This window comes from Hypomesus transpacificus, chromosome 11, assembly GCF_021917145.1.
Source record: "Hypomesus transpacificus isolate Combined female chromosome 11, fHypTra1, whole genome shotgun sequence".
Lineage (NCBI taxonomy): Eukaryota > Metazoa > Chordata > Actinopteri > Osmeriformes > Osmeridae > Hypomesus > Hypomesus transpacificus.
This window is the reverse complement of record NC_061070.1, coordinates 9,452,778-9,469,553: the sequence shown is the minus strand read 5'-3', so window position 1 is coordinate 9,469,553 and position 16,776 is coordinate 9,452,778. Positions and strand designations below refer to the sequence as shown.

The 16,776-nt window shown below is 44.7% G+C and overlaps 1 protein-coding gene across 5 annotated transcripts; it reads right to left on the bottom strand.

Annotated features, from left to right (window-relative positions):
• Positions 1–1,173: 1,173 nt before the first annotated feature.
• kcnq5a (potassium voltage-gated channel, KQT-like subfamily, member 5a) lies at positions 1,174–16,474 on the bottom strand. Of its 5 annotated transcripts, XM_047030078.1 has the most exons (8): positions 15,374–16,474; positions 12,223–12,455; positions 11,230–11,335; positions 6,703–6,834; positions 6,274–6,390; positions 5,222–5,341; positions 4,530–4,656; positions 1,174–4,339 (listed from the first exon to the last, which is right to left on the bottom strand). In XM_047030078.1, exons 2-8 carry the CDS (start codon positions 12,422–12,424, stop codon positions 3,248–3,250), a joined length of 1,896 nt encoding a protein of 631 aa, XP_046886034.1. In that variant the 5' UTR covers positions 12,425–12,455; positions 15,374–16,474; the 3' UTR covers positions 1,174–3,247. The 5 variants fall into 5 exon arrangements, with proteins under 5 accessions (XP_046886034.1, XP_046886031.1, XP_046886033.1 ...); XM_047030075.1 differs by lacking the exon at positions 15,374–16,474 and having other exon boundaries at positions 12,223–12,796; XM_047030077.1 differs by lacking the exons at positions 5,222–5,341; positions 15,374–16,474 and having other exon boundaries at positions 12,223–12,796.
• Positions 16,475–16,776: the final 302 nt, after the last annotated feature.

The following is a 16,776-nucleotide window of genomic DNA, read 5'->3' as shown; positions in this document are numbered from 1 at the left end:
TCATCAAGAAACAAAGGCTCTTTTAAGAGCCACCCACATTAATCACAAAAAAAGCGAACAGTTCCAGAATGTTCTTTTAATAAAATATGAGATTAAATCGTTGTTCGGCCATGTTCTTTTTCTTATCATGATTAATTTTCACTACCAACCGTTCATTGTAAATAATCGTATCTTAATACTAGAAAGTTCTGTCAGTGACAATTTTCTTTAATTATACATCACTGTGTGGCCTGCCTCTCTGCCTCAAAAGACATGCGGTGAATATTACATTTACATTTTCTGACCGCTTAGCTGGTGGCAGTCTTTTGAGCGGAGGGAGAAGGCTTTAAAAAAAAAAAAGGTCATCCTCTGCTTGAGGTGGTGGTTGAGATGGAGAAGCAGGTGCCTGTGCTTTTTCGAGAGCACCAAGCATCCTCTCCTCAAATGATGACCGCCTCTCTTTCCACACCCTGTTTTGGCCAGAGGATGCTGGGGGCTGGCTACTCATTGCAGCCTGACTAGCTGGGGAAGCTTTGGCCTCACTGGCAGGGGTTTCTGTCTGGCTGTCTGCTCTACCTCATCCTCACTGGCAGGGGTTTCTGTCTGGCTGTCTGCTCTACCTCATCCTCACTGGCAGTGAGCTGGCTGGCTGTCTGCTCTACCTCATCCTCACTGGCAGTGAGCTGTCTGGCTGTCTGCTCTACCTCATCCTCACTGGCAGGGGTTTCTGTCTGGCTGTCTGCTCTACCTCATCCTCACTGGTAGGGGTTTCTGTCTGGCTGTCTGCTCTACTCATCCTCACTGGCAGGGGTTTCTGTCTGGCTGTCTGCTCTACCTCATCCTCACTGGCAGTGAGCTGGCTGGCTGGGGACTCTGATGTGGCAGGCCTCTGGAAGTTGCTACCGGAGTCCCTGTACTCCATGAATGGAGCCAGGAACCCCATCACAGCAGCACACTTCCACAAGTACAAAAAATCCACCAGGAGCACTGACAACATCGGCAACCCTGCGCCATGCATCATTCTTTTTTGTTAATGTCTCTGAACGAAAACAGACATATCGAACAGGACTGGGTACGCAGCCACACAGACGATTAGTTTCTCCTCCATCTTGAAACTGAAAACTAGAAATGTTTACCATGGTTGCTACGTTACGAGAAACAAGAAACAAAACACAGTTTCATCTTTCATCGTTTATTGACGTATGTTAATAACATTATTTTTGCAATTTCAGAGTTATGTTACATCTGTTATGTGCACTTTAATAAATTAATTTCAAAGAAATAAGAATGTTAACATGATCAAGCATCTAAGGCCATTTGTGTGCAATAAATTACTGTAGGGTGGTAGAGAATAAACAACTGTAGCATTAGGTTGCAAGAGGGTGAGTTATGTTTCTGGTATCTAAATATCCTAGAAAACCAGGCCTACTACAGTTGGAGTCTAATTAGGAGTACCTACATACAATAAGCAGGCCAATGAGAAAATGAAATAACTATGATGAAATGCACAAAAGGCCCCAATAAGTATTCAAAGAAATACAAATTAAAATGGAAAATAAATAATTCGGTGAAGGTAATATGACACTTCTGCATATCAAAGACTTCCCTAGAACATCCCCAAAATATATTCAATGCTCAGTCCTGCTTCCAATGGAGTTATCTGCTGTGTAAGTCACTGTTCTCTCAGCAGTGTCTTCACTATGTTTCCGAGACAATCTTCATAGCTGAGTAAAACCACTAGTCACATTTGCAGGTTCCTTAACATCTTCACAATTGTGCTTTCAAGTTGTTACATCATACCATACATATCGATCCTACACAGGCCATTTCCATGCAAGATCCTTTGTAAAACAGCTACAGTATGAATATTTTTCAGGTCACATATAAACACAAATCATACACGTTACATTCTACACAATATTATTAATTGGCTAAGCAAATGTACTTATGTACCATAAAAATGAAAGCACAAACAAAGTAGGTTCAATGAAAAATTGTCATCACCAAATCCTTTAAGACTGCTATGCCCATTCCTACATCAAGAACAAGGTGCAACAAGAGAAAAACAAGATGGCTGACAGTACTTGTGCATATTTCTCATTTAAGAGAAGTCATCTGTGTTCAGGCAGGTTGGTAACAACAGTGTTTCTGCCTCAGGGCAGGGGACATTGAAGTGAAAGACTGAAATGATATTCAGCAATTGTTGACCTCAAACATGACAGTAACGTACAGTATTTGCATACTGTTTTCAATATGGCAGACTTCTGACTGATTGCAATAGGATATTTGTGAAGATAATGGAGGTTGGACAACGGACACCAGCACCAGTGGCCTTTAGCTAGACATCACAAAGATGTGTCACCCATTTAAAGTGTCAAAGAGGACAACCTAAATAATGGTGAAACCCAACCCAGTTTTATGTATCGTTATCCAATTGTCAAATCCTGCTTGTAAAGATTTATTCTACCATCAACTGGTCCTATTTCAGTCATGCGTGATGTTAATCATAAGCCATCGTTAACTTATCCTAATATCTGAATCAAATAATAAAACATATTGGCACAGATAGATTTGAGCATCCAATCAATCTATTGGATTTGTCATTGATGTGGAATTGCCTGACAAGATCCTGATCAATTAGAACATTTGAACAATTGAATATGTTCTAGCAAATAAATACAGTTGGGTTAGGTTAACAACCTTGTTAATTCATTCATAATCATTTTGTTAAGGGTTGGATTACTAGGCGTGTTCTTATACTTGACTTTCGACACTCATCGTTTTTGAGGATATCCAACTTCAACAGACAGAGAAGCAGAGGCTATCCATTATTTCTGGGACAGTGTTGAAAACAAGACAGTATAGTGCTGTTGTCAGCTGGGCTGCAGTAGGAGTTTGGATGGTAAGAATTTGAAAGGGCTGCAAAAACCTTCAGGCATGCAGTGTTTAATGCACGGCTGAGCGGTGACAAAGTACTGTGTCTTGACTGATCACCTTTGTTCTCTCCTTCTCTCCTATGCCCCACACTCCCACCTCACCATCCCATCCACCGATACCACAGGTTCTCTACACACAAGCTTCTTTTTGTTTCTTTATTCAGGACATACTGTAACTCCATGCAATGGTTTGTACTAAATGACATGAACAACCCCCGTCTGAAACGTCTGGTTTGTCCAGTAAGATAAGGGGTGGTACTGTGTAGTTGATTGTGTGTGTGTTGAGGGTTGTTAGCTTTCTAAACCAGGAATCTGGTAAATGTTTATGTTGGTCATTTTAGCCTTATGTGGGGGGGCTGGTTCAGGGATTCATCACTGCCTGTTGTCGGAGTCCGTGGGCCTGCCAGGCTGCTAGATGACCCCCCCTCAGTTTGCAGGTCAGATAATTTGTTCATGCCCGATTTGGGATGACACAGGAAGTCAGTATCTTGGGACAGGAAGTCAAAGCACTCCTCAGCCGGCTCCAGCTCTGTGTCACCAATGAAGAGTTCTGTTTCACCCCAGGTTTTGCTACCACCAACAGAGTTGCCCTGGGAACCATCTCTGCTGCTACTGTTGCTCTTGTTGAGCAGTGAGGTCATACAAGAGGAGCGGTCTGCGAAGGTCTGGGTGAGGTTGTGGGCAGAAAGGGACTTTCCGAGGCCTGCTCCGCTGTCTGAGGTCCGCCCATCTGGGCCAGAGGAGAGCAGTAGCAGGGGGTCTAACTCCAAGCTCAGGTGCCGTCTCCAGGAACCTTCTTCTCTCAGACTGGGTTTACCCCTCAGACGCACCCCTATCTGGGAACATGCCTCATCCTCCAAAGAGGTGCCCAGGCTCTCCCCCATGTCTCCTCCCGGAGGAGCATCCAAGACTAGGCCCTCTGGGCGTCTGAGACGGGGGGCATTCACAGGGGGCAGCTGGAGGGTGGTTGTCAGCCCTCCCCCTGCTGAGGGCGGAGGTGGGGGCAGGTCGGGGAAGTGTGCCTGCCGGGGCAGGGCTGGGAAGCTGTTGGGCGTGGTTAGCGCCGGGTAGGGGCTGTCTGGGGGCAGCAAGGGCGAGGGGGTGAGAGAGGCAGTGGAGGGTGGGTAGGAGGGTGGCTCGCTGTCTGGGGGGAGCTCATTGGAGGGTGCCAAGATGAGGCGCAGGCCCCGTGGAAGGTTGGATTTGAGTGAGCGGGATAAGCCCCCACCATCTCCGAGCCCATCACAGACACCACCCTGGGGGGTCGGGGAGCAGTTGAACATGGAGCTCTGGTAGGCAGAGGTTTGGTGATGGTCCAGCTCAAAGAGGGGCAGCGAGGAGAGGGTGAGGGCGGACGAACCTTTCTGCAGTGCCTGCCGGTAAACGTCCAGCAGAGAGTCCAGCTTAGACTCGATGGACGTCACCTGGGAGAGAGAGAGAGAGAGAGAGAGAGAGAGAGAGAGAGAGAGAGAGAGAGAGAAAAGACAAATACATACATAGCAAGAGAAAAAGAGATAACGGGGAAGGGAATTTTTTTTTTTTGCTGAAAACAAAAAACAAAAACATTCCATTCAACTTCAAACATCACACAAACACCTACAGACACAAACTCACCTGTCTCTCCACCTTACACACGCGACCCAACATACTCATGTCTTCTAGTGGGTCCCCATCAGACTGGAGCTTGTCTTTGATCTTCTTGTCCATGGAAATCTGGCCCTTTCCCAGTATCTGGTCCACCCTGTCTCGCACACACACAGACACTAGTGTTAGTCACAGATGGAGGGAAAGTATATCTTTTAAGAGGGTGTCCGAGCCACTTTGTAGGAATACTCCACAGCAGCCAACACACCTACTTCTAATAACAAGCATGTTAGTGTTAGGATTGGGACAAAGACCATAACAACATTCTATGGTTATTAAAAAAGAAATCCGCACAATAAGGTACATTGCAGGCTATTATTCATTCAGTGGTTCTACAGTACAGTTATCTTGATTCTGATTACACCATGTGTAATCTAGAAAATCTAGATGTATGTGATATGATATTATCAGTGTGTGATCGTAAGATCTTTGCTTAGTTTCAATTCTGAGAGAGCGGGATATTTCATTCGTTAAATACTGTAGTAGTCCCCAAACATGCAAAAGTTGAGTTTGAATCACACACACACACACGCACAACCTTTTCTACCACACACTCCGGGAGAGAGGGACGTTACACACAGCTGAAACGTTTCACACATTGGTGAAAACATTTCCAGACACATGGTGTCATAGTGTCTAAATCTGCATAGCTAGGACCTAACCCCTGTCCTGAGGGCTTCCTCCTGGTCTGGCTGTAATATAAGTGCAGGGCAGGGGAAGACATGTTCCTGGGCTTGCTGTTCAGGCTGGCCTGTTGGTGACCACCCAGTCCCGAGGCCAGTCTGTGTGGGAGAGACATGGGGGGGGGGGGGGAGGGGGGGTCAGATTGCGTCGAGTCACACACACATAACCAGACACACACAAACACACATTCTTAAACATGCACGCGCACACATACCGTCAATTTAAGGCAACACTAATGACCTTTTTTTGGTGTATTTTGTCATTTACTGTTCTAATATTAACTATCAATATCACTATAGAATATCAACTCTATTTCATTCCTTTCTTATTGAATAATGTTGAATAAACGAATAAATAAAATAAGCTGAATTCTGACCCTAAAAATCCTCATGGACTCTTCGGGAATTTTCCACCGCTTTGCCATCATACATACCCACTACACATGCTCAAACAAATACACTCATACACACTCTAAAACACACATACACCTGTATCCCCTCGCAGCATGTACACACACATACACACCTACTCATACAGTAATGTATACCAAAGATCACACATCACTCTACAGCTTTTAGAGTGGCAGTAGGTTAGTTCCAGAGAAAGTAGATGTCATGCGAGAAATGTCCTAAAGACATTTAGGTTGAGATTTCTTCTACAGTAAGCAGACAGTAAGGACATCATTTCCAAACTAACCCAGGTGTTTGAGGAGCTAAAAGTTGCCTTTGTATGTTATTCACAAGTCAAAATAAGTTGTTTGGGATAGCCAGCATACACACATTTACCAAAGTAAGACTAGTGAGACTGGTGATATCTGATGACAAACAATGTACTTATTAGTTGCATATAATAATGCACATTTCAGCTCTGGACTCCCATTGGATCCTGCATGAGGTAGATGGAATATAGAAATAAGTTGATATGGACAGAAATATGGAGTATGGTTTTATGATAGTGTAGTAAAGTGTGTGCTTCAATGTGTGTCATGTTTGTGTGTTTGTGTGTGTGGCTGTGTTGTATTTGGTCTAACCCTGGAGCAGACTGTTTCCTGGTGGATTGGCTGTAATAGAGCTGCAGGGAGGGGGAGGAAAAAGTCTTGACTCTGCTGCTGAGGGGCTGTTGTGGACGACCCACTATGGTGTCCAGCCTGGGTGGGGAGAGGGCACACACTCGTCACGTAACACACACTGACAGAACACCAAACACGCTGACACACACTTAGAGAGTGGAGGATTCCCATCTTAATGTATGCATTCAGATACAGACTGACCCATAGGTGTGTGTGTGTGTGTGTGTGTGTGTGTGTGTGTGTGTGTGTGTGTGTGTGTGTGTGTGTGTGTGTGTGTGTGTGTGGAAATGCATGTTGCTTTGTGGTGTTTTTGTTGTAAGTAGATGAGTGTGTGTTTGTGTGTGTGAACTGTAGTGTGAGGGTCAGTGTGTGGTTTGAACTGCATCTCACCTGGTCTGGAGACTCTTGATTCGACACAGCATGTCCAGGTGACCAGCAGAGTACTGCTCTATCACATCCTTCACATCGTACGGGCGCAGGGTCTCCTTGAACTTTTTCTTTGCTACATGAAATTTCATTATTCTGAATTAGGAAGGAATCAGATACAGTATAATTGTCATGAGGTTATGTTCAATGAAGGACCTTCAACTTATTCTTCAAAATGAGTAAATTTGTGATAAAAAAGGTCCATATTTGGACAGTAGAGGGCGCTGAAGGCTATGAATATTCCTGTCCGATGTGTTCAAGAATTTAAGTTGAGCTGAGGCACATCACTTCTTGCTGAGCGAACAAAATGTTACCAAAATAGAACACACAAGCATGAACTCAAAACAAGTGTGAAAACAAGTGTGTTTATGTGCACCTGAAGAATCAGAATCAGAAGCACTCGACTACCCAAATAAATCACTCAATGCTAAAATTATTATTGATTATCTGACTATTGTCAGACTCATAAAATGCCCACCTGAAATAATTTTGGATTGGAATGGAGATTGCAGACTAGTAAACTACTCTGGCCCGACCAGAGCTGGCCCTGGTGACCTCTCTGAATGGATTAGAGACAACAACCCTAAATTCTTATTTGATACCGTTTCTAACCTCACAAAGTAAGGTACGCTCTGTGTCAGTACAGATCTCTACCCTGATGATTATCTGGAATTCTTCTATCACAAAATCCATGCAATCAGAGACCAATTACAGACAAGCCTTAAACATACGAAAATGAACACATTTAGTCATTTAGCAGACGCTCTTATCCAGAGTGAATTACAGTAAGTACAGAGACATTCCTCCAGAGGCAAGTAGGGTGAAGTGCCTTGCCCAAGGTCACCACGTCAATGGCACGGCCAGGAATCTAACCAGCAACCTTCTGATTAATAGCCCAATTCCCTAACCGCTCAGCCATCTGATGCCAAATCTTCCCCAAAATGCAAGTTGAGGATCAAACTCACTGCAATCGTATATCTATGTAAGCATTCCTCAAACTAATGGAATCAGTCCATGAGCTGCCTTCTCAAGCCCTTTCTTGTCAAACTTTCCAAACAACTCCTCCCTTTTATTGGACCACCCATGCTGAATATTATTAATGGATCGATTGTGAAACAGCACTCCCTTGATTACTGAAACAGCACCCTGCCAAAGTAGTCAATGACTGACATTTGGCCTCTGATGCAGGTTCTATCTCTGTCCTGTTTCTCCTGGATCTGAGTGCAGCTTTTGACACTGTTGATCATCTAATTCTCTTCAAGTATATCGGGAACAATGATGGGATTTCTGGCATGGTACTCTAATGGTTTCGATCATTTTTATCTGACAGATTGCGGTTAGTCCACTTTGGTGGTCGTTCATCGGTGGGCTCCATTGTAAGTTAAGGCTCTTCCAAAAGGCACTTTCCTTTTTTTCTTTATACGTGCTGTTTTTAGGGTCCTCGTTTGTAACTCTAGAGTCAACTTTCACTGTTATGCAAGTGATACCCAGTTATTCAGTTCCCTGAAGTCTGGAGAATGACCAGATGTTCTAGAAACGTTTCTCTGCAATAAGGACATGGATCACAGCAGATTATTTCCCTTTCAACTCTGATAAAACTGAGGTGCCAATTCTAGGGCAAGAAATCACAGGAATAAGCTTTTAAACCTCACTCTGGAGTTTGAGGACATCACTCTTCCCAAGTCAACTTCGAGTCACAATAATTCTCCACCTCTCATTTGAATGCCATATTAAGAACATGACCAAAACTGCTTTTCTCCATCTATTTTACATTGCCAAAATAAGACAATTTCTCTTACAGGATGATGCTTAAAAACAAATACATGCATTTGTTACATCTCAGCTGGAATACTGCAGTAAGATCTCTAACTAGAACCATAGAACACGTCACATAAGGACACTATCATCCCAAGCCACCGGATATCTGGTAGTTTCCAACATCAAGAAGAAATCTAAGGGGGGTAGGCCGTTCTCATTAAGAGCTCCTGTCCTCTGGAATGCACTTCCTGTGTCAATCAGAGAGACTGACACTATCTCAACATTTCAGGCTCCTTGAAGTGTGCGACATTGTGTGTGTAGTGTGGATGTGTAGCACTGTGAGGCATGACATTTCATGACATTGCTTGTCTGTATTGTACTGCTGGAAATGACAAAAAAAGCAAACTTGCGACATGGTTGAGATGTGTAACTATGAGTGTAGTAAGGTTGTTGAGGTTTGTGACTGTGAGTTGCAAGTACCTCCCCCCCCTCACTCTCTGGTATGGGGGTTTGAGCTGTCCACATCCCCCAGGTTACTGGTGTGCCAACATTTGGACCTAGTCATCTATGTGGACACTGTTCTAGAAAGCTCTTTGATAGACCATGCAGGCCTGCCGGTTTCTACCTGACCGTCTTTTGGTCCCAGGCATCCTACACTATCTTGTGGACCTAGACAGCAATGAGGACATTGGTTTCTAACGCCCTCCTAAGGACCACACAGGGGTCCTGTTCTCCTGGCCATCCTGTGGTGTCATCCTGTACTTCCCAGCTCCATAGCTTGTGTACTTTTGTCTTTATTCTTACTGCATGCTTGTATTCAGCCTATCAAAATCCATCTCCGGAGAAGCGGATCCCTCACTGAATTACTCCTTCCAAGATTTCTCAAATAAATCTTTCCTGGGTGTTTGTCCTTATCTTCCTAAAGGGGTTTAGGTTAATTACAAGTGCAGTTCTATGGGCATCTGTGAAACCCTTGGTGACATTGCTTGTAAAAGGGCTATGCAAAGAAAAATTAATTTGATTTGATTTGCTGGTTGGGCAGTAAATTGACAGTATTGTTGAAGGGGAAAACACAGATGTTCTTTCAAATTAACCTTATACAAAACAATAGCTACATAACTACTGCTGCAACATCATTCCAAAATGTTCTCAGTGTTTTGGTCTTTACCTTCCATTTTTCACAAGAGGAACTATTGCTGAGGAGGATAATATTGATCCTGGTAAATGGATCTCAACAGTTGGATCCAACTTGGCCCCTAATGGCTGTGCCAGTTGCTCGTTTTACTCACTGTCTAGGTATAAGCCCTGGTGACAGATGAGCCTCTGTAATAACAGCTCTGATTGAGAGCGTGTCAACCCGACACCCTGGGAAAGCCAGGGGCATGTCTCTGCTCCCACTACCAAGGGAGGAGGCCTGCTGAGGGGGCAAGCGGGGTGGCGAGAGAGGGGGTCCACTGGAGCAACAGCCTCAGGATGGGAAAGGTAGGGGAGGTCAGGTTAGGGTAAACAATTCCAGCAGGACTCACATGAGGTCTGAGAGAGAGCGTGTAGGATGAGGTAGAGATAGGAACAGGGGTGAGAGAGATGGACAGATTGGAAAAAGGTAAAGGGATGGAAATGAGGAGAGGATGGTCAACGTGGAGGAGACAGGAGGGATGAATAGAACGAGGAGTAAGAGGAGTCGAAAAGCGTCCGAAAAGGGCGGGAGATGGATACCGTGAGAAAGAGAGCAAATCAAGGAATCCGATGAATGAAAGCCATTCAGACGAATCAAAGCGGGTCAGAGGATATTGTGAGAAAGTTCGATGTGAATAGACTGAGAGGGAATGAGAGATGGAGACGTAGGAATGAAGTGCCACCAATAGAGAAGAAGCAGAGGAGAAGTAATAGAGGCCAAGTGAGTAAACACTTAGACCCAGGAAGCAGGTGCCAGCTGGACTCCCAAACGCCACTGAACCCCCCGGAACAATCTATCACCCTCTCCGATGGAGGAAGAGAGTACCCAGTCACACAGCCCTTACAGCACTGGGCTGGAGACTCGCAAATGGGTAGATACCTGCTACTGAGAAAGACTACTTGTCAATCTGGCACAGATTGGTTATTCAAATGAGATAAGGGCTTGAATAACTTTTGGGAAAGAATAACAGACCCTGCACTGTCTTGCCAGGCCATCTTTTCTCAAATGTTGATTGTACCTGGTTCATTTGAATTGAGTTTGATATGAAATGTTAACAAACATCATTTGAATTCCTTGTGCGCTTATACGTTAGAATTGGAAGATGCAGCTGCTGTAGTGTGAGTGTCATGTGCGATGCGCTAGTTTGGAGACATTGTTTTGACTTAAGTTGAACTCTTTTGCATTTGAGCTACTTATTAGTCACAAGAAACATTTTCTTTTTCTTCACACAGGAATGATTATTTATCTGCATATTGACACAGAAAGGCTTCTATTTTATTGACCATGTCATTTGATGGCATATGCAGAGATTGGAGGCTTTACACTATTCATGTAGTCATCTTTATTTTGCAGCAGGACACTACAGATAAAGTGCCACAACTCCAGACTCCATCACACTAAGGTATGACGTCCAAAGAATCCCACAAATGGTTTATGTGAAGTCCCATTCTAGGATGTGTGATGTCTGAAACAGGCAAGTACATGTTCTATCAAGCCCACGTGTTCAACAACCGTCAATAGAACATGTGATGGATGACATTGATCAGCTGACCGACCTGACAGCTCTGATGACCGCCTTCAGCGGCGCCGACAGGTCCTCCACAGTGACATCACAGTGACAGCCCCTCTCGTCAAAGCCATCCTCGCTCCCTGGCGTGTCCACTGTAGGGCAGTAAGTAGGTGTGTAAGACATGGCATAAAGTGCTGCAATCCAGTGCTAAATCATTGGCTATCTATGAGAACTTTTTAACTTTTATACTGATACTATTGGAAACATAAATTCTTTATGGATCTACCTGCCTTGAGATTTTCATGGTTTTATCAAGACAGATTTAATGGTTGGGTCAATAGATTTCGAAGAAAAGGATTGAGAATTACTGTGCTCACTCAGCAGAGAAACAGAGAGAGCAACAGAGATACATAGTGAGAGAGAGAGAGAGAGAGAGAGAGAAAGAGAGAGAGAGAGAGAGAGAGAGGGAGAGAGATGAGAGAGAGACACATAGAAAGAGAGAGGGAGAGAGAGAGAGAGAGAGAGAGAGAGAGAGAGAGAGAGAGAGAGAGAGAGAGAGAGAGAGAGAGAGAGAGAGGAGAAAAGAGAAAAGAGAAAAGAGAAAAGAGAAAAGAGAAAGCGAGAGAAAAATCCAGCCGAAAAGGCAATGTGCATTTCTTCGATTTACTGTCAATAGGACAGGTGAGATGAAGTGCGTAGACACAGAGGAGATAAAGTGGCCAGAGAGCCTGGGAATATGAACAGTTCTCTGCACCAGTAAAGTTCTATACAGAACAGACATCCAAGTTGGACCAATCCTATATCAATTATTCAATCCAACTTTGTGAGCTCATACAGCACACAGTCAACCCCAATAGTGCTTACTATAATAATGCTTAGGAACACAGGTCTCTAATGTCAAAAATAGATAAACTAAATTATAATCTAAACCCATTATGAATGCTTGCACACTTGCATGCTCACACGCTCACTTGCTTCATGGAGATCCCTCTCACTCACACTCTCACACTCACACACACGCACACTCACACACACTCACCGTCAGGTGTAGCCGTGCGGGTCTGGCTCTTGAGCCTCAGCGAGGGCCGGAAGCGGGTGCGGTCGTTAAAGCTCCAGCTCTTCTGCACCTTGGTGGGGCTGCTGGTCGTCTCTGCCCCGGGCACCTCGTTACCTGGGGAACAGCGACGCTCGTTGACGGACGTCTGCCGACTCTTCATGCTCTGACCACGGGGGCTGGCCATTCGCACGCGCTCCTTGAAACTCAATTTCTGACTGGAGAGGGAGAGAAGGAGAGATGGTCGGTATGCGTTCTCCCGCTGAACGAGAGAGGAAAGATGCAGAGCACAGTCACTGGGGTGGCACATCTTCAAAACACATGCTTTCTCCCATTCATTAGACCTTTACCTCTACCATAGCGATAGGACAGAACACTAGAGAACAACAACTGTGTGTGACCCTTGTCTCTCTAATGCTAACTAGTAGAAGCATTTGGATGTGCATTTAACCTGACCTATGGACCGTCTGGCTCATAGTGAAGTGTTAACAGAGGGAAGACATTATTCTCACGAGCTGGATGAACAAACTAAACGAGTCTGCTTTGTGTAGCTCGTAAGTCCCATACTTAAATGAGACCTGGGTGGGGGGGGGGGGGGTCAGGGAGGGGGGCGAATATATTAAACTGGGTCCAGAGAGCCTGTACCTCCGACACATCCTAAAGACCTCTGCTGCCATGGGAACAAGACAAGCATGCGAGCCAGCGGACGGATCTTCGGTGGCGTTTGAAAAAGAGCATGGCAGACGAGAGGAATGGGGAGTCATTGGGCCTATCATCTGAGAGACTGAGCGGGAGAGTTCTGTAAGGACACCGTGTTCTCTTGGAGCGCACTTAAGTCAGCTTATGGGCAATTTTCATTGTTTTTATAGCAATGATTAGAGAATGAAAGGTAAGTAAGAAGGCCAGGGGTCGTTTGAGGCAGCACGGGGTCATGCAGGGGTTAGGGTTAGTTCAGGCAAGCAACAACGATGTCACAGTGTACCGAAGGAGATTAGCAGGTACCAGCACACATATTTCAAGGTATTGAATGTGGACATCCCAAAGATACATTAAATAACTATAGGATGCCAAGAAACGTGGCTAAATTGAGGACTGGTTGGGGGGGGGGGGTGTAGAGCGGGGGTTGGTCTTCAAGTCAAGGCAGGCCACATTCAACAAGCAGATTACAGCAACCCGACCGTATGTGGAGAGTAAGGATGCACAGTGCTTTTTGGGGGGGGGGGGGGGGGGTAATCAGAGGGAGGCGGGGCTTTTCTCATCCTTCTCCATGCACTTGGCAGCTAGTCAGGGGCATTCCCACAGATCATGTGACTGAGGCAGAGAGGATGCTGGGGTGGAGGGTGTGGGGTGGTACCTCCTATATTTCCGTGCGTTATACCTTCTGAAGAACCCCCTTTTTCTATGACCCCTACTCGAGCGAAGGATGGAGGGAGACAGACAGAGGAGGAAGGGGTTAATGGGGTAAGGAATGAGCTAAGGCAGCGAGGAGAGAAGGCTGTCTTGTCAGAGCTAGAGCAAGATCAGCACGTCATATGTTCTCTATGGGTCTCCTCCACACTTAAGGCGCATATTTAAACGTTCAGCAGAGCTTGACCTCAAGCTCACGACCATGTAAATACATAGTTATAATCATAGTAATGACATTGCAGTTTCATACGCAAGCACGCATGCACACACACACACACACACACACACACACACACACACACACACACACACACATGGTGTTCAATAGTCTCACTAATCAGTATAAAAATGTCATATTGAGGAGGGAGAGGAAAAAAGAACTTCTAGGATCCATGATTTTGGCTCGTAATTGCTTTGTGGCCAGCAGTTCCATCCAAAACGTCTTCACAAACGCTCACAAACGACCCTTCATACAACAGGTGTGTCCAGAACCCCGTAGGTTTGAGAGTTTTCACAAACTTGAGCTTCCACTGTGTAGTATTTCACACTTGCAATACTGAAGCTTATGTGACATGGGAGGAAGGACACTTCAATTGCTCCTTTAATTGGTGGAATAAACTTGAGCACATGTAAAGGCTGGATATAATTAGGATTTCATTCACTCAGCTAATTGGGTTTGCCACAACAGAGGTTTATATGAGGCTCATTAAGGCATATGAAACACCATGACTTCGTAGAATTAATTATAGCTGTTTTGTGTCTCGTGTGTGTGCTATTGTGAGTATGAAAGCCTTTGACAGTGTGCGTTCAGCAGTGTGTTTTGTGAGTGTCTTTGAAAGTGGGCTTGCCAGTGTGTGTGTGTGTGTGTGTGTGTGTGTGTGTGTGTGTGTGCGTGTGTACGTCTGCGTGTGTATGTGTTCTACTCTACATCTTCAACTCCAAAAGGCTGCCCTGGCATAGCAAGAAGAACCCAGATGTTGAAGCACTGCAGACCTACTGTATAAACAATAACCGAAACCATAATTAAAGTCACAAATCTATTTGTCTCTCACTTTATCCCTCCTTCTCTTTTTCCTCCTCTCCCTCTCTCCCTCCATCTCTGTCTGCTGACCCAGACGGGTGTTTGATGAGTTATATAAATACCGTCCCAATGGAAAAAGCACGTCATGGTGCAGACATGGTACAGGCTCCTGTCCGAGCTGTGCGCGCACACACACCCACACACGCGCACCTACACTCACAGACACACACACAGAAACAAATGACCCAAGCTCCTGTTTGCTTGGAAAGCATCAAGATATACTAGAGAGGGGCACAGAGCCAAAGAAAGAGGGGGGGGAGAGAGAGAGAGAGAGCGAAAGGAGAGAGAGAAAGACACAGAGCGAAAGAGAGAAAGCAGAGAGAGAGAGTCAGAAGGAGAGAGGGGAAAGGAGGGGGCACAATAAAGAACATGGAGGGTTCCGCAAAGGGCTCACAGGATTTATGATATGCACTTAGATGCAGTGAACAGGTAAAAGATCAAAACGGATCAAATCCTCATTACAGTTTAGCATTGTTTCCAGTCTCTCAAACGCTAACTTACGCTTGGGTCCTCTCTGCGAGTACGAGCACAGCCTCAAATGATCCCACAGGACTACAAATCCTTCCACATCTCATCGGTTATGACTGACTGATCGGTGTTCACTTTTCTCAGGAAGTGTTTGTGAGTGGAAAGAGCAAGTGTACAAACCTGCTCGTCGTCTCCCCCTGTTCTTTCCTTCATGTTAGTGAATGAAGAGAGGAAAACAAAGGCAGAGAGGTCAGTACACCCGTTAACAGACCCGTGGCGTGTGTTTCAGAGATGACGCAGTACAAAACACACCGTCAGGCAAAACAACAACAAGCGAACCACTACGGTCGAAGCAATCTGCGAGACAAACGGTGAGCTGGTCGTGAGAATGTTAGGGGCTGGTTTCAGCTCGTAGGCATGCGAGCGGAGGCCATTCATGCTGCGAGTGGAAAAGCGACAGTTTGTAGGAGAGAGATGAGGGGGCGTAGAGACAAGCTGAGAAGCTGGTGTTTCCTGTGCTTGCTTTATTATTGTATAGTAAAGGTGTTTATGTGTGTGCTTGTGCTTCTGAGCAATTGTGTGTGTGTGTGTGTGTGTGTGTGTGTGTGTGAGAATGTTAAAGCAGTGGATACACCTAACATTTCCGGGCTCATGTTTCCTGATTGTAAGTACCCAAATTGGACTCAACTGTAGTCTTCAGCCAAGACTTTCCAAAACATTCATTACATGTACTGTAAAATAATGACTTCTCTTAGAACCCATGAATGCCCTGACCTTCGGTTTATGCCAGACTGCAGTGCAGACCGAGGCAGCAATTTATTGAGCCTGAAGCGATAGCTATCCTATTAATATTATTGGCATTTATGTGGTATTTGAAAAACCAAACATGTGCACTCTTTTTGGATGTTCTGAAATAAATAGATAAGTTCAAGATGAGACGTGGAGAGAGGAGAGTTTTGGTGAGGCTTCCCAATAAAACAAGACAATTGTAAACACTTGTTTTAACAATAATTTCGACCGTCTCTACATTCAGCTCACAGTGTTATATTTACAAACAACACTGTTTCCCAGAATCTCAAATCCCTGAAGCCATAGCTCATTGTCTGCACAAGCCTGGAAATATTAGACTATATAATGACAGTGAGCTTTTCCATATATCTATATATCTATATACAGTGTATGGTGATGCAAAAAGCCCCACAATTCCCAAACTCACAACAAAAGTATGACTCAACTGAAAATACATACAGTGCCCTCCAAAAGTATTGGAACAGTGAGGCGAATTCCTTTATTTTTGCTGTAGACTGAAAACATTTGGGCTTGACATCAAATAATGAACGTGAGACCAGAGATCAACGTTTCAGCTTTTATTTCCAGGTATTTACATCAGGATCTGATGCACAACTAAGAAAATATCACATTTTGTTTGAATCCACCCATTTGTCATGTGAGTATTGGAACAGATATACTTAAAACATATTTAAGTGAATAAGACTTAATATTTAGTTGCAAATCCTTTGCTTTCAATAACTGCAGCAAGTCTGTGACCCATTGACGTCACCAAACTTTTGCATTCTTCCTTT